The sequence below is a fragment of the Ixodes scapularis genome, unplaced genomic scaffold (genome assembly GCF_016920785.2).
Source record: "Ixodes scapularis isolate PalLabHiFi unplaced genomic scaffold, ASM1692078v2 PGA_scaffold3__209_contigs__length_174095766, whole genome shotgun sequence".
In the NCBI taxonomy this organism is placed as follows: domain Eukaryota; kingdom Metazoa; phylum Arthropoda; class Arachnida; order Ixodida; family Ixodidae; genus Ixodes; species Ixodes scapularis.
The window spans coordinates 106,491,150-106,509,795 of NW_024609868.1; the positions used below are offsets into that span (position 1 = coordinate 106,491,150).

The 18,646-nt window shown below is 49.7% G+C and overlaps 1 protein-coding gene across 1 annotated transcript in view; it reads left to right on the plus strand.

The window, feature by feature from the left end:
• LOC115313160 (venom metalloproteinase antarease-like TtrivMP_A) overlaps positions 1-18,646 on the plus strand; it is an 89,652-nt gene that overhangs the window by 43,543 nt on the left and 27,463 nt on the right. Inside the window, exon 10 of the mRNA XM_040211616.1 lies at positions 16,805-16,916. Coding sequence (XP_040067550.1) covers positions 16,805-16,916 — 112 coding nt within the window. The remainder of the gene's footprint in view (positions 1-16,804; positions 16,917-18,646) is intronic.

Below are 18,646 nucleotides of genomic sequence, written 5' to 3' on the forward strand. Positions count from 1 at the left end.
CAACGTTATGTGACCTCGATGGTCGACGAGGGCCCCATCAAATCGTTTTTGGATTATAAAGGAGGTAGCAATGTAGTTGTCGCACTTAATTCCACAGGATCAGCGAATAGTGCGTTCGTGTTTATGGTGCAAAGCATAAAGTACCAATTTAAGGAAGACGTTCACATCGTACCCGTGCACGAAGCCAAAGCAGAGTTTCTGCAAAAGGTGCTTAGAGACGTGATTTGCGGGCTCGAGAAATTCGGCTACCGGGCGATGTGCGTCCTAACGGTTAACACTGCAGTAAATCGAAAAGCTAAAGTGGCTGTCTTTAAAAGCTCAATGGACAGCCACGACATGCCCGGTACAACAACGCGTCGTTCAAACGAGTTTTGCTACTCACATCCGTCTGGTCCCAACCGGCCGCTGATTTTTGGTGATCGGCACTGTACACATAATCAAGTGCATACGCAATGATTGGCTGAAGCAAGACGATCAATGCTTCTCCTTTCCCGAGCTTCAGGGTAACACGGCAGGCCAGCGGCGCATGCTGTGTGCGTCGTTTAAAACCATCAAAGCCGCTTTCGACTTGGAAAGCGACTAACTGCTGTGTTATGAATACAGAGTGTGAGGAAAGCCCTTTGCTCTTCGAGCATTGAGAAGCAGAACGTGAAAGTTGCTCTCCAGAAACTTGACATCCCTCATGCTAGTGCCCTTCGTGCCATTGGAGAGAAACACAAACTGAAGTTTCTTCAAGGAGACCGCCACTTTAATTGATATTATAGTAACGGTGTGGAAAATTGTGAATATCAAGACCGGTTCGAAGAACCTTTGCGCCCGGCTGTAGACGAGAAGGTGGATTTTCTATACAGCATTTTAGGCTAGTTCGATGAATGGCAGAAAAATGCAAACAACTTCAAATTGACCGACCAAACTCAAACCGCGCAACACCAGTCAACTTACTAGGGATGCAAAACTATCAGTAGTACTATCGATAATCGCCAGAATTCTGACTATCGATATTTTAAAAAAAAACATTGATAGTGCTATCTATGGCTGACTATCGAAAGACTATCGATAGTGCTATCGACAGTCGACTATCGAAAAACTATCGATAGTACTATAAATAGTCGACTATCGAAAAGCTATGAATGGTACTATCGATAGTCGACCATCGGAAAATTATTGTTAATCGACTATTGGAAAACTACCGATAGTTGACTATACGAAACCTATCGATACTACTGTTAACGGTTTACTATCGATAGTTTTGCGACACTAGTAGTTTGCGTCGCTACATATTCTCTTTTTCTCGCTTCATTTTTTTTTTTTAAATGGGACATCAACTAGCCCAAGCACTTACCATCCCAACTTTAATTCAGCATTCAGTGATGACAAAGGCAGGAGTTTGGCCGAAGAGACGAGGAAGGAAGGCGAGCGGCGGTGTGGCAACTGTGCTCGCTCTAGTGGTGCAGAACTATCGATAGTACTATCGATAGTCGACTATCGAAAAACTATTGATAGTACTATCGCCAGTTGACTATCGAGAAACTATCTATGGTACTATCGATTGAAGACTATCGATAGCTATCCGTCACTATCGATAGTTTTGGAAAAACTATCGATATCATCGATAGCCGATTTATCGATAGTCTTGCATCACTACAACTTACGCGCTTCTCGAAGTATGCAGGTACTGCTTCGAAGAGCTCAACCTGTCCTACGTCCTCCTCGGGAAATTTAGGACGGACTCTTTAGAAGACCGCTGCGGAAGGTACCGGCGGCTGGCAGGCTCCCAATACAATGTGTCATGACGACGGCTTTACGAAGGGGAAAACAAGCTGCGGCTGCAGAACACGTTTACACCGTTTGGCAAAGCTTCCATAACAGAGAGATGAGTAATGGGAAGAAATGCAAAAACAGCCGAGACGCGCCGCGCCCTAGCTACAACATAGTAGGAACAGAAGATGCCCTTTCAAAAATAAAAATAAAAAACATCGTCCCCGTTCTAGCCTGTGTGGCCGGACATGCGGTGTACGCGATGGTGAAGAAGCCAAAATGAGAGAACTGTAAAAATTTTCTGACAGCAGACCGCACGATCGCAGCTGCCACCTCTATCACTGTCACAGACAGTGATAGAGACCTTCTGTACCCAGCAATGGCCGGATTCAATGCCGTTGCACACAACTACGAAGTTGTGGAGGAAACGTCGAAGTTGGTCTGCTTCTTAGCGATGAGTAACCAACGCCAGCTAGTCACGGACCTCACACTGGACTTGCTGGTCGACGAGGATTGCTTCGACTTAGATGTGTGTGAACAAGGCCACACGAGTAAGGTCGTGCTGAAGCATGTGTTGTACTGGTCTACAAACATTCTACTAAAAGCTTGCCGGAAGCTCAACGACAAAGTTGTAGAAACAAAAAAACAAATCTAAGAAACGAAAACTGGCCACGTCAGCAAAAAATGATGTGGATATCCTAGCATGAAAAATGACTACCGTTTTGTTCGAGATATCTACCGCGCGAGTCAATAAACACGTGTTTGTGCCGAAAAACTGGAGTAATTGATATCCTTGAGCGCTGCCCGGCGGCGCGCATCGGCTTCGTTTAGGCCGACTAGTGTGACGTCACGCGCGTAGACTTCCGGCCTTCCCCTCTAAGAGGGTTTGGACTGGTGCACAAAGAGCGCGCTGAAGAGGAGGAGTGGAAAGGGCACAAAGCGCACTTCTCCTCTATTGGTGACCAAGAAAAGCAGCCCGAAAGCACACTCTAAGCACAAACGGAGGGAAAAGGAGGAACGGTGCGTTTTCCTCTCCTCATCTGACGCGGCCTCAAGTGGAACCGAGAAACATTGGAGGAACAGGACGACGTCCTCCTTTCCAGGCTAAGGGAGGGATGTTTCCTCCTCGTGCATTTATTTTCTTATTTTATTTAATATGAGAGGGAGGCACTTTGCATGCCTAAATTGATAAGCAGCATTTGTGCACCCACGTATTCCAAAATATTTAACGGATAATACCACCGAGAACCAACCCTGGAGGTCAAACGCAGGCCATCCATAATACCCTCCTTTTCCAATTCTTCCAAAGACGACGATCATTTCCGCTGCTTCACTCATTTTGCCTGCTGCACAGTTTCTGCCTTTAATTTGGGAAGATCAGTGAACGAGGCCGGTCATATACAGCGTAGTTTCAAAATCGTGCTACGTACAATGCGCATGGCATTGCCGGCGGTGTTAGGCCAGAGGGGCACTGGCTTGTAGCATGGGAGTAGTTCACGAGCAGCCGTATATGCCCGATGATACGAGTACGTTTATGACTCTAGGGCTGCAGCCTGTCCATGACAAATTTTAAACTCCGCATAGCAGAGACTGTCGTGCCGAATATTTCTTTGTGCGCCTAATGTACACCGTTCTTGCCGAATGCGTCAACAGATAATCGCCCTGTTTTTGTTTCTCCACGCACAACCAACATCGCTCAGGCACTGCTATCTGCCCTGAAAGGGGTCTCGAACGACTATGCGAACGGTCGCCGATGTCTCCATGTGTCCGAGTGTAAACCGACGATCATCTGATAAACAAAGGTTCAAAGGTTCAAAGGTGTTCATTGGCTAAAACAACCATACGACCGAGAGCCTGAGGCAATCAAAAGGCAGAAGCCCGTGCATACATATGCTGATTTCCTCCTCGGCCATACGTTAACAGATGAAATGGAGATGTTGGAATGTAATTTACACAAGGGTGAGAATACTTAGTCTAATGAAGAGAGTAGGTGTCGTGGTGATTCCGCACCAGATCTTTAAATTCGTCTACGCTTGGGGCCTGGCGAGCAGCATCTGGTAAGTGATTCCACAGGGTAGGCGCTTGGACAAAGAGGGATGCGGGCAAAGCGCTGTTCAAGTTTCTAGGGGTCTCGCCTAGACCTCCTCAAGTAACCATGGGGGTGGGACAGACACCATGTAGGTACCTGTAGAGGAGGACCCGTCCGAAGAACGGTCGACGTTTATCAAGTCTGGACCACCGGAGGGATGGCAGCCGCCTTTCATAGGGTAGCTTGCTGCCCTCTTGTCCTGCAAGTAGATGTGCTGTCTTTGTGGCCTTTCTTTGCGTCGACTCTAGTATCCTCTGTAGGTCAACCTGGTGGGGGCTCCAGACAGAGGAGCAATACTCCAAAACCGGCAGTACAAGAGCCGTGTACAGTGTACAAAAGGCATGGCTTGGCATCTCTCTTGTTGTCCTGGTTATGAAGCCTCTCAGTTTGCTCGCCCTTTTACAGACGTAGTCAACGTGCCTTCTGAAGGACAGGGTCTTGTCGAACCAAACACCAAGAATCTTAGTGTCTGTGACCTCGTGTATGCGCTTCCCTTGTGCATTGTAGACGACGTCGACGGGTTTCGTTTTTCTTGATATTTTAAGGTACCCAGTTTTGTCTAAGTTGAGGAGCAGTCCGTTGACTTCTGACCACCTGCAGATCTTGTGCAGATCGGACTGCAGGATTTGGCGGTCGTGAGAGAAGTGGATTATGCGGTAAAGTATGTGATCATCTGCATATCGAAGAATGTTAGATTGTATGTCGAACGCAAGGTCGTTGATGTAGAGGTTGAAGAGGAGTGGCCCTATAACAGAGCCCTGAGGCACACCCACTCTGACATTGTGCCATTGGCTAAAGGCACCGTGGAAGTTAACTCGCTGACGGCGATTACCCAGGAAGTTCGATACCCATTTAAGGGTTGCTCCGGAGATCCCAAAGCCTGGGAGCTTGGTAAGGATGTGGTCATGGTTCACACTGTCGAAGGCCTTCGAGAAGTCTATGGACAGCACATCTGCTTCCTTCGAGCTGTCCAGGGCACTGCTCAGGTCGTGGTGCAGGAAAGAGAGCAGAGTTTCGCAACTCCGCCCCTTCCTAAAGCCATGTTGAGAGCTGCATAAAAGGTTGTTGACTTCTAGGTGCGTGGAGATTTTACTACAAATTAAGGTTTCAGATATTTTGCAGAGGATGCAGGTGAGGCTTATTGGCCGGTAACTTTCGAGAGAGTTCAGTGGTTTCCCCGTTCCTTTGTGGACAGGGGTCACATGCACTAGCTTCCAGACATCAGGGTTGAGTGCCCTGGAAAAGGAGTAGATGTATAGGTTTGCCCATGGGGACGAGAGTGCCGCAGCGCAGGCCTTCAGCAGGAAGGGGGGAATGCCATCTGGGCCAGGGGAGGCGCCAGGTTTCAGCTGGGAGATGGCAGCCGCAACGTCCTCGGTGGTAACGGGTGGAGGGACGAACGCAGGAATTGACTCTGTGCGGTTGTGCTTCTCAGCAGGGGGACTTTCAACTTGGGGAGGAGGGCAGGAGTTGTTAAACGCGGGCACCGCATCGCTGAAGTGTTGGCCAAAGGAGTTGGCGATGACCTGAGCATTGTCAGTGTATGTACCTCCTATTTGAAACTGGGTAGCAACACTGTTACGTCGTAATGATCCGTAGAACTGCCAGAAACGTCTGGGGCATGTTCTTGCCTGGCTTGCCATGTCGCAGAGGTAATTCCGATAGGATACTCTTATCTCCCTTTTCAGCTGTCTCAAGAGATCCTTGTATGCCGCCCAATGAGTTGCATCCTGTGTTTTTGAGGCCCTTTTGAAGAAGCGCCTAGTCTTGCTTGATAGCTGCTTGATGAGTCCAGTTATCCATGGTTTGCCTTTCTTGTGTTTGGAAGAGATCATAGTATGCGTAGAGTCTCTGCATGCAGCCCAGAACATATCATAGAATAGGTCCCATGGGTTGTAGTCCGTCAGAAAGTCCGTGCAGTGAAACCAAGGAGCCAGGGCAACAGAGCGTTCCAGTGAGTCACGTCCGTCCTTGTTAAACAAGATTGCCTGCTTTGAGATTATTCGTTTTCTTGTGCAGCTCAAGTTCCTGGAGGAGGAGATTCCAATGTGGTCAGAGTTAGATAGCGGGGGAGTGTCAGACACAGATAGTAATTGGGCAGGGTTCCGGCAGAGAAATAGGTCTAGGGTGTGACCCAAAACATTGCCACGGACGTGCGTTGGGAAGCGGACAATCTGTGTGAGGTTCGCATACTGCATCCAGTCCAGGAACTTGGCCTCTGTCTCGTTTGTTGGCATCGGATCAGCAGAATTCCAATAGATGTGGAGGTTGAAGTCCCCAGTTAACAGAATGCTCATGTGGCCTTTTGGTTCGTGACTTTGTGCATCAGCAATATCGCAAAAGCATGTTGTCTATACTGGAAGTGGATCTGAACGAAGACGCGACCGGTCACTCAGGCCTCCCCGAGTTTCGCAGCAGTATGACATATGCTCCTTGGTTGCTATACTAATTCAAATTTCACTGTTTTAGGGAACTGTTTTGTTCGACTACAGTACAATCGATCAACCCACAGATAGCGGATGTTCTTACGTTGATCTAAACCAGGGGTCTCAAACACGCGGCCCGCAGGCAACCAGCAATGAGTCTTGGTTCTCATGTCTCGAGCGCTAGAAATGTCATCCGCCACGGTGATCTCATCTCGTCGACTCGTTTTCGCTCGAAAAGTAGCTCCGCTCTTTCAACGTATTCGCATAGTTTTCACTTATCTGTCTTCATTTGGCCTTTGTTTCGCTTTATTTTTTTGCTTCACGGTTTTTTGTAATGAACAGCGATTTCGCTACTATGCTTCAAGCGCAAGCTCTCGTTGAAAAATGCATCTCGGCTGCGCGAACTCTCGATCTGCAGGAGCAACTGCGAAGGATAACGCTACCAGCTCGGCATTCTTTTTTCACTTTAAACGCAATACCACCATTGAAAGACGAGTATTTGTTCAGAGTCTTGTAATAAAAATCGCCAGGAAAGCAAGAACTGTCAGATTAAGCGATTGTTTTTTTTTAGACGCATGTTCAGCTTGGTTAATTCCTGAGTGAATTGAGCAGCGAGAACAACACTGGACTTGCTGAACGGATCTATTAAACAAAAGATCCTGCACGCTGGCAGGGTTGTGTCATTTTAATTCTTGTTACCTATCACATAAGGTCACGTCCCAATTTATTCATATAAACAAATCATATCTAAATTTGTCACAGGCAAAGCTGTGAGTTTACAAATGTCATGGAGCATGAGGACTCTTGTCTTTGAAATCTTTTGAACTTCCCCGCCCCCTTCCCTCGTCTTACGTTGGCCCTCGACCTTTCCGGTGTCGGCTGCTCTGACCCCCCCACCCAAATAAGTTTAGACCACTGATCTAGACCGTAACTCTGACCGTACTATGGCCAATATCGCTGTCATCTGCGTGCGATTCCCGCTAGCAGCACTTCGGGCGCTCTCCGAAAAGAAGGTTGAACAGCACTTATATATTGCATGGTGCACCGGCCTCGTCGGAGTTCCCAAGGCAGCGGGAGGCTATCAACTGTGCCTAAAAAGACGGACGCACTTTTTTGTCATTTTTGTCAATGTCAAGTTCTGGTAAATTCGAGAACACCTTTCCACGCACCAAACCTTCTACACCGGTTGTTCCAGAAGTCCAAACGTGTACATAAGGGGCTCCACGTTGCGAGTCAGGGTCAGTCTCGCCCCAGCGCTTGATCCTGCAGTTACGCCGCCATCGACGCGTACGACGCTACCCTTCTGATATTTTGTTTTGGGCACAAGTTTGCCCCAATAAACGTTTAGATTCCATCAGTCCTTCGTCGCCTCATCAACTGTACTTCGTAGCATTGTTATCGCTAACTGTCCTTCGTAATTACGTCGGCCCTAGCGGTGTGCCAGCATCCGATCTCACTGATTCTCGAGGGAATTAAAATATCTGTCAGCGTGGTAGAAGACATCCTGGTGTTTTGCAGAGACCGTTTTAAGGTCGACAGGAGACTCCGAGTTGCCCTTCAGAGACTGCAGCAATTGGAGGTTCCGCTGAATGCCTCCAAGTGCCGCCTCGGGGTGCCGTCCGTCAACCTCTTCGATGTGGAGTTGAGAACCAGCGGCATAGCAGCAGACCCCGACAAGATCCCCAGCCATCACAGGTATGTAATTTCTGACAGATGTGCAAGGCGTGCGGGGGATCCTGGGGAGGCTGAACCTCATCGAACATTTCTCGCTGAACCTGTCCGCCGCCACTTCGCCGATTGGGCTCGTCCTAGCACACAGAGGATCCCACAACCGTTTCTGCAGGCACGAGCTTGTATGGCCCTGGCACAGTCCTCCTGCAGGAGAAAACATCTGGTGACCGACCAGCTGTTGCCTTTGCGTCGCTGTCACTGAATGCTGCCAAACAGCGGTACAGCTAAATCTACAAGGAAGCGTTGGAAGTCAAGTGGGCCGTCCAGAGGTTCAAAAATCTTCAGCTCGATGTGAACTTCGTTGTGGAAACCGACCACCATCCGCTGGTCCGGTTGCTGGGCTCACCCAAACTCTACCTCATGCCTCGTCGCGTCCAGCGGTTTTGCAACCGGCTGCTGCGGTACCAGTTCACGGTGCGTTATGTTCCTGGCAAGTGCCTGTCGCCACTGTCAGCGTGTTGTCTAGTGACCCAGATGGCCTTGATTCAGCTGCGTCTACTGCGGAGAGCGTCGAGCTCTTCGTGTCACAGGTTGTGACTGCACAGTATAAGAAAAAGGGAGGGAAAAATAGCAACAGCGTATTTTCCACTATTTTACTGACACACCCACAAGAGGATCCAAGAAGCAGGGAGCAACAAGACGTCTTCCTTAGTTCTGGGGCTGACGGGAGGAAAGTTATTCCACCTTGTCTTTGTGAGCTTATCTAGGCTTTGTGCCTTCTTTAATATTTTCTTTCGCACACCCTGCACGCGCTGTTTGATAAGCAGTATTTGTGCGCCCACGCATGCCCCACGCGGCCCAGTAAGTTACCCAAAATTGTGAACCTATGTCAACCACAGGGCGTCCATAGTAGGTTCTCCCAAGAACGCAGAGCAGTACGCTGGTTTCCAGCTTTTGTTTTGTCAAATAAGTAAGCTAAGCCGTCATAAACCGCCAAGTTCCAAAATGGTGCTACGTACACCGGGCACGCTGGATGCGCAAGAGTCGTCAGAGTCTGCTTGAGCATATTTGAGCGTCACGACGGTAAGCCCGTGACTATGGTGACCGCGAAATGCACCGTTGCAACGACTCTGATGCCTGGTATTAGTCTGTGTGTCTACCGTACTACGTTCTTACCGAGTGTGTCAACCGATGATCGCCTTGTGTTCAGTTTCTCCGCGCATAAGCGACATCGCAATGGCAGTACCGCCAGTCATGAAAGGAATCGTGACCCAAGACGCGAGCCATCACCGATGGCACCATGTGTCCCAGTGTCAACCGATAATCCTCTAATTATCATCTTGGTGGTTTGACATGCGCATCACCAATATCGCTATGGCAGTGAAGGTGGTTGCAAACGAAGACGCCAACAGTCGCCGAGCTCACCTTGTTCCACAGAGAGTCAACTTATGCCCCTTGCTTTGCGTTATTCTACACTCTAAGAAATAGGGAGTGTCTAGGGGAACACCGCCTGTCCCATATGTAACTCCCCAAAACAACAACTCGGCGTTCAGTCCACAGACGTCGAACTGATGATATCAACTTTCAGGATCGGCTTGACACTGCCGATGCGTCGTGGCCGTCGATAACAACGTTTAAGTTGTTGGGCATCGTTGCCAAAGCGTCGCTGCAATGCGTGGCCTTCGGGAGAGTTGGAGCGCTCCGGCGTTCGTGGAGGCTCTTTACGTCGTTCCTCAACCGCAAGTTCACCTCCGTGAGTTGCCGCGCTTAGTTTTCCCGGCGGGAATTGGAAGACAAGCTGTCACGGCGCAACCGACAGAAGGACGATGGGTAACGTCGGGGGGATGGGGAACGGGAACTTCGTGGTGCTGTCGGCGCAGGTGACGGAGGGCGACGGAGGTATTCCTCAATGTCGCGAGGTCGTTCGCCGTACCTCGGGCGAGGGTGGTTTGGCGCAAACGCTCGTAGACTCATTTGACGATATGCGCACCTCCGGGAGACGTGGTCAACCTCACCGCAGTGGTTGCACAGCGGTCGCTTTTGGCCGTCCGCCACACGTCGGCCTTCCTCGGCGAGGGTCGCTCCGGACGGACGTACTGGACCTGTCCTTCCTGACGCCGACGATACTGCGGCATCGGAGGGTCTCGTCGGAGTGGTGCCATGGCCTGGCGGTTAGCTTGCGGCGGTCGTCGGGCCATAGCAGCGTAGCTCAACGTTAGTTCCTCTGGCGTCGTCGTGCTGATGGAAACTTCAGGCTGGACGGCTCGATGAACCTCCTCTAGGACAACCTCGGCGAGCGATAGCGAGGACGGGCTAAACGCAGCGGGGAGCATCTTTCGGACCTCTTCCCGGACGACTTCATGGATGATGTCGCGAATGCCGGAGATGCTAGGGCTGATGTCGTAGCCCAAAACAGAAGAAGCAGCGATGCTCGAGTGCCGATGGTAGTGGCTGGCTCTTGTGAGGAGGGCACGTTCCATTTTCGTGGCTTCCTTGACAGAATCTTCTACGGTGGATGAGAGGTTGCGGACAAGACAACCGAAGATGTCATCCTTTACTTCTCGCATTAGGATCCGCAGTTTTTGGTCGTCGGTGGCGAGCGACCAGGCGCAAAACATCCTCGAAAATGGTGATAGTCTCGTTTGCGCCCTGGGTCCTCATTCGAAGAAGGTCCTCGGCTCTCTCCCGTCGATACTGGTTGGTGAATGTCCGTCTCAGCGCGTCTTTGCTGGCGGTCCACGATGTCAAAGGAGTTTCGCGATTCTCCAAAGAGTGCCTGGCCGTTCTTTCGGGCGCGAAGTAAAGACTCTGCAGGCGCTGTTCGTTCATCCATTGCTTATGCTGTGCCGCTCGCTCGTACTGCTGTAGCCAGTGCTCAACGTCTTCATAAGGCTCACCATGGAAGGATGCGGGCGTACGAGCAGCGACGGGTAGGATAACGACGGGTGGAGTGGTCATAGTCGCGGTCTTCTTCCTTGCTTTCTGTGGCAGGAATCCGAATTCCGGGGTTTGGCCTGTGGTACGGCGGCTTGCTTGGGCGTCGGTGTCTTCTGCGAAGGATAGCCTTCCGGGCCTAAGCACCTCACTCGACCGCGGTGTCTTCGGAGGGGTACGCTTCACGGGCATAAAAACCAGTACCCCGCACCTCCACCAAACTGTCACGAATGACAAATGATCAGGCGAAGAATAACTGAAGAAACGAACAATTTAATGGCGCGAACTTGTGCCCAAAACAAAATAGAAGTAAGTTAGCGTCGCAGGCGTCGATGTCGGCGAAACAACTGGATCAAGCGCTGGAGCGAAAATGACTGCGGCTTGCCACGCGGGGCAGCTTTGTAGCCGCGTGGGTTCTTGGTACATTCAGCCTAAAATGTTCAGCGCGTAGAACGTTCGTAACTTGACCAGTTAAAAAAGGTCTCGAATTCGCGAGAACGCCAAGTAGAAAGAATCAATAAAAGAACATTCCGCTGCCGTGAATTGAACCCAAACCCTTCGCGCGACAGCCAAGCACGGTAACCATTCGCCTACGTACGCACTCGCTCAGTGACGCGCATGGCAATGTCAAACTGATGACCTCACATGTGCCCATCCCCTATTGTTCGTGATAATCTTCAAATTTTTAGTTGGCTATTGCTCAGTATTTTGCGGTACGAACGATGGAGGCTCGAATTGAACCACTCTTAATTTTTGTCTCCGCCTTGTATGTGGGCAACAATTTCAAACCGTTCTAGTGACTTACGCATAGTTATAGTAATAGAAATCTTCAATTCTAGAATTGCCAATCTTGCTACAAATAAAACGAGAAGCAGCACGAAATTCTGCTAAAATGTATCGCGACTGCACACTGTAAGAGCCGCACGAAATTTGTTACCGCCAGGAACGATCGCACTAAATTAAATTTAGAGGAATAGTAAACCAACCGAAAAAGCCCAGACTGCTAACAAGCTCATAAAACCTTTTTTCCTGGCAAGGCGAATTCACCAGAGAATAATAAATTAGTTCTTCTGTCGCCGGAAAGGCTGCGCAACGTCTTCCACCAATTGTATTTGTTATGTACTGTCTGACAGACTGGCGCTTATCAGCTCGAGGCCACTCGACGAGCGTGGGCACTGAGCGCTCGAGGCTCGGGGTGCGCGGGCAGACGAACGCCGGGCTCCGAAGTGATTAAACCGATTTGACCAGTGGTCTCCTGTGAACCGACTCGATGTAACATTGGCGACGAGGCGGGCGACAACTTAAACCGGCAACGTTCTCGGTTGTTCAAGCATGACCATGACACAAGGTAAGCTCGAGGAGTTTCAAGGAACAGGATGGACAGCCTGGTCGGAGCGCTTGGATTTCTTCCTCCAAGCAAACGATATCATGGACCCCACGAAAAAGAGAGCTCTGCTACTGACCCTGTGCGGTGCGGAAACCTACGAGACCGTACAAGCCCTAACGGCCCCGAATAAGCCACGAGAGGTGAGCTTTGAAAACATCATGTCCTTGCTCCAGCAGCATTACGACCCACAGCCTTCGGAACTGTTCAACCGAAGCAAATTCCAACGCCGCGATCAACAGCCCGGCGAGTCAATCGCTACCTATGTGGCTGCTTTGAATAAATTATCTGCCAACTGCGATTTCGGCGTTTTGACAAGGCCGGCGGTGGCAACAACAAGCGCTGGAGCATCAACAGCCGTCGAACCGTTGGTATAGAACCCAACCATGTTACCACTGGACGTGATGCTCAGAGACCGTTTAGTCTGTGGCGTGCAAGATGAGCGTCTCTACAGCAAATGCTTTTCGCAGAAAAAACGCTGACGTTCAAGCAAGCTTACGACATGGCAACACGACTTGAAAGCGCCGTTCAACAGCAGCAGGAGCTTAAAGCCCCCACGGCCGACCAACATAAGATTACATCAGCGGAACCTGCAAAACGCCCCTCGGAGGCGGAAAAAGTGCAAGCGGAGCCGCAATGCTACCGTTGCCTTGGAAAGCACAGACAAGACGCTTGCCCATTCAGTAAGGTGTCCTGCCGGTTCTGCAGGAAGATAGGACATATTGAGAAAGCATGTCGCAACAAAGCGAGGGCGGGCGCACGACGCTCAACCCATCACATGAGCTACGATGAAGACGACTATGCCTACGATGCACAGGTCAGTGGTTGTGATCAAAACGACCGGTTCGACTTACAGGAATTGAACGTGCAACACGCAAGAGGTATCGTACCCAAATACCTCGTAACGCTCAAGGTCCAGGGAAGACCATTGGAGTTCGAAGTCGACTCAGGAGCAGCATTCACAGTTATTAGTGAAGAGACATACCGCGAGACCTGGCCATCTAAGCCTCCTCGCTTGCTGAAAGAGGATGTCACACTTCGAACGTGGACGGGCGAAGGATTGTGTGTTCTCGGGTCTGCGGAAGTCAAAGTAAGACATAAGTCCAAAGACTACCTTCTTCGGTTGATGGTGACAAGTGGAACTGTGTGCAACTTGATGGGTAGAAATTGGTTCCCAGCGCTGAAGATACAAGTCAGCGGGTTGCACCATCTTTCGCCAGGCCAAGAGGTCCGGAAGGTGGTTCAAGCACACGAGGCAGTATTCAAGTCCGACATCACGGGGTACACTGGTCCGCCAGTCTAGCTGGAGCTCAAAGAACCAACTACCCCAAGATTCCTCAAGGCACGCACCATACCTTTCGCTTTGCGCCCTGTCGTAGAGTGTGAGCTAATGGCTCTGCAGAAGCAAGGAATTCTTGAACCGGTCCAACATTCAACATGGGCTACACCAGTGGTCGTGGTCAGAAAGGCTGATCGCTCGGTGAGACCCTGCGGGGACTATCGAAGTACGGTGAACATCGCAGCTAAACCGGCCGCTTACCCCCTGCCCACCCCCACGGAAGCGCTGTCTAACCTCCGAGGTGGCACAGTGTTTTCAACGTTGGACCTCCCTCAGGCGCACCAACAGCTGCGAGTGACAGACACCACGGCCGAAATGCTAACAATCAACACCATCAAGGGCTTGTTCCGAGTAAAAAGACTTCCCTTTGGAGTGGCGGCAGCGCCGGCAATCTTCCAAAAAGTCATGGACATGACATTAGCAGGAATCCCTGGAGTCGCTGCATACCTCGACGACGTTATCATCAGTGGGGCAAACGCCGAGGAACATGCCTATCGACTAGACCAGGTGCTGACAAGACTAGAGAAAGCAGGACTGAGATTGAAAGAAACCAAATGCCACTTCGGGGTCAGAGAAGTCAAATTTCTGGGTCACCTGATCAATCCGGAGGGAATTCATCCCACACAAGACAAGATTCGCGCGGTGGTGGACGCTCCAGAGCCGACAAACAAGGCAGAGTTGCAGTCTTTCTTGGGACTCTTAGCGTTCCATGACCGATTTCTGCAAGATAGAGCGACGATAGCGAAAGAGCTTTATAGCCTACTGGAGCGGAAGGCAGAATGGCGATGGGAGGACAGACATCGTAAGGCTTTCCAGAAATTGAAGCAACTAGTAGTGCAGTACACTGTGCTGGCACACTATGATGAAAGGAAACCACTACTGTTATCATGCGATGCTTCACCATATGGTGTGGGTGCCGTGCTGGCACAGTAGGACTCAGACGGCCGAGAGGCTCCGATTGCCTTCGCGTCCAGGACGCTAGGAACTTCCGAGCGAAACTAATCTCAGCTTGACCGAGAAGGCCTGGCCATTGTGTTTGGGGTCAACCATTTCCATCAGTACGTCGCAGGACGGAGTGTGATCATCTACACAGACCATCAGCCTCTGCTAGGCACCCTCGGAGCTGAGAAGCCTGTTCCACAAGTCCTGTCACCGAGGATGACCCGATGGTGTGTCAGACTGGCAGCTTATAACTACGAGCTAAGATACCGACCAGGAAAACGGCATCAGAATGCGGACGCTCTTAGCCGGCTTCCGCTGTCAACCACTGAAAATGAGCCGGAGGTTCCAGGAGATATCCTGATGTTTGAAGCTTTGTCCCGTCCACTATTGTCCGCCGAAAAAGTGGCGAGAGAGACCGCAGCCGACAGCGTCCTTGCGAAAGTATACCGAGCCATCCAAGAGGGTACACTCGACCGGTTACAAACACCGCAGTACTCGGCGTACAGAACCAAAGAGGCAGAGCTGTCGAACCACAGGGGATGTGTAAGTTGGGGAGCACGAATCGTGACTCCTACACAGCTAAGAAAAGACACGATGGCCCTGATGCACTCTGGACATCGCGGGATTGTGGCAATGAAAGCATGCGCTCGGAGCTACGTTTGGTGGCCCGGAATAGACACTGATAACGAGACAGCAGTTGCAGAATGCAGCACCTGTCAGATGCACCGAAAGTGTTCGCCCAAAGAACCTATCCCTGTCTGGACTAGGCCATCAGAGCCATGGGACACCCTTCACGTGGACTTTGCAGGTCCGGTCAATGGTCAAGTCTTCCTGGTTGTGGTGGACGCGTTTACCAAATGGCTCGAAGTGCGGGTAATCCGCAATATGACCTCGACCGAAGTCATTAGGGAACTACGGGCCATGTTTGCAACATTCGGCCTGCCAAGGAAAGTTGTGTCGGACAATGGCGCAGCGCTGGTGTCCGAGGAAATTAGAAGGTTTTACCGGAACAACGGCATCCTGGCGGTTACAAGTGCACCGTACCATCCTGCCACTAATGAATAGGCGGAACGCATGGTACAGGAGCTAAAAATCGCTCTCGCCAAGAGAGGGAAGGAAGAACTAAGGTGTGCGCTTGCAAGGTTTTTGTTTAAACAACATAGCACCATTCACGTCGCCACGGGAAAAACGCCAGCTTGGCTAATGTATGGACGGGAGATTCCATCAGCTTTAGAACGACTAAAGTGTGTTGTGTTTGAAAAACCTGTGAGGGCAGCCGATTCCTCTTCCCTTTCTGAAGAACCTGAAATAACGACCGGTTCCTCGGACCCGCATGAGCTGAGCGTGGGACAGGCAGTTTGGACGAAGAAGTTTCCAAGCAGTCAAGGTTGGATTACTGGAGTTGTCGAACGTCGAATGGGCCTACGTTCATGGATGGTCCGCACTGATCAAGGATTGGTGCGCCGTCATCGCAACCATATACGGAAGCGATGGACAAACACCGAGGTGCGAGAAAAAGCGGACACGTGGCCTCCGGTCTGGGACATCGAGATTGACAGCTCGGCTTCAACGCAGCCACCATCACACAGCTCTGACAGCCAGGCCCAACCAACCAGATCGCATCCGGGAGCTGGCGACAAGTCAACGACTTCTCTTCAGGAACCAGTGTCAGCGCCTTCGACGGCCGGCACTAATCCCGCTTCGGGTACCCCCCGGCCCACCCGAACCCGACGACCTCCGCAACGCTAAGGGTACCACAACTAGTTGGAGGAGGTGTTATGTACCGTCTGACAGACTAGCGCTTATCAGCTCGAGGCCACTCGAGGAGCGTGGGCACTGAGCGCTCGAGGCTCGGGGTGCCCGGGCAGACGAACGCCGGGCTCCGAAGTGATTAAACCGATTTGACCAGTGGTCTCCTGTGAACCGACTCGATGTAACAGTATTATGATTTTTCTCCGATGCATGCGTAAGGAGGGCACGTGCATCCGCAGCATTTTTCTGAAAAATGTCCATTCGGCGTTTAAAGACGTAGCAATACTCAGAGAGGTTCCGAATTCGACGCGAAGTTTGACACGCACAAAAACGTTCATGACTGGCTACTCCTGCGCGTGCTCAACCCTATATCTCATCAAATTTAATAGGCTCCGCGATCGGTTTGATTTGAAGACTTCATGTTCTTCACTTTACAGCTTGTTTCTGATATATGGAAAAACTCCTAGCAGGTATGTAGAGCTTGGCAACATACCAGTTTTTATTTTCAGGTTCCGCGAACTCCGGACGGGTTTGTATGAGGGGCACAAATGTAGGGATTGGTGTGGAAGTTCCTCTTCTTTACACTACTTTCACGAATATAGCCCACGAAATTGGACATCTGTAAGTATCGCATCGCTTTTTTTAAAACGTCTTAACAGCGCGTCTTCAAATGTTACTTTAGCTGCAAAGTTTCCCGAAATGCCTGTTGAACATGTTTCCTCTGTTCCTTGCTTGCTTTTTGCCCTGCTTTCAGGCATTAAAAAATTAGGCGGAGTATTGTTTTATTAATGCTGTTTCACATTTAATTCGGAAATATTTATAATGTTTCCTGAAATACACCTAAATGTTTGCATACACGATCACGCAGACTACGTCAGAACAGGCAATTGAACAATATAACCGTAGGATAGATGTTTTAGGCACATATTGTATTGCAGAAAGATTCACAGAGTGAAAGGGTAGGGAGACCGCAAGTTCATTTGCTTCTGGCGCAGGGGCAACGATCGTGCCGAAGCACCGAGCTCTTATTGGTTCATTGAAAAAAATAGTAGGTAGACCCCATGGCGCCTAGCATTGAGGTCTACGCATTATCCTTTCAACCGAAGCCAATTGGAGCTCGGCATCGTTCTGATGTCACCGCAACCCCTGCGCAAGAAGCAGAGGATGTGCCCCCCACATGCAAGAATATGTTGTACATCCTTATGCATGTCAAATTTAAATCTTTTGTACAACTCTTTTCTAGCAACAAAAAAAAAAAAAAAAGCTGCGTGTAACGAAGGCTAGTTGCTGTTCTGGAATTAGTGAGTTTTAGTATTGCCTATACCAACGAACGCAAGCACTCTGTGTTTGCATTATTCCACACTGCGCGTGAGTGGAGTACAAACTACGGTCGCGGATGGGCGCCTAGCGACAAAGCGCATCCGCAGTTTAGATCACGCAACGCTAACGCACACGCTCAGCACTTGCGGTTTCTCGTATCTGCAATACTCAAACCCTGTATTGATTCTATACGCATGCAAATATTAGTAGAATTTGTACTTCGCATCCTCTTCTATCCATGTGCTTGTAAGTTTTAAAATCGGTGCCGCTGTTTTCAGTCTCATTATTACTTCTTTTAAATTAGCTTTTAAGTGAACTTTAATAGTATTCTAAATTAATGTTACAAATTATCAATTATGCACGTTGCAGAAATGTGAAACCGCTTTTTTATATTAGTTATTTTGAATGACTATTCTTCAAACAACCACTAACTTCCACAAATATTTTAACAGCAGAATGAATGAAACCAAATGCAGTGACGTCTCATTAATATGGACACCCACGTACCCTTAAAAATCGCCCATAATATCAGTTGTCTATACGAGTAAGATAAAAATGCATGTACCTTCCCAGTTTGTCCTCGAAAATGGTGTTCATTTTGCTGGGTATTCTTATGAACGGGCTCCATATTAACGAGACGTGTCTGTAGTTGAGTTGTACTCAAGAGTAATGAAATATCTTTATGACTTTATTATCTCTTCAAACTCTAATTACTTATTGATAAAATATAGATGCAGGCGTAAACCACTTTACTGCGTAAACCTATTCTGCCAGTATAAGTAACGCAGCATTTAAATAATACAATAAATCTAATACAACCCACAACGTTTAGCGATATTGACATGGGCGTCGGCGAGCGAGCCCGTGCGTGACCGTATCCAGAGACGTGCCCTGTGAAGTTCGTCGTTCTACAAGACTGTTCCAGAGACGTTATTCTCGGCATGGACTTTCTGTGTGAATACGGCGCCGTCATCGACTTTGGCGAGAACATATTGACGCTGCGCAAGCCTGTTCCGCCTTCAGAAAAAACC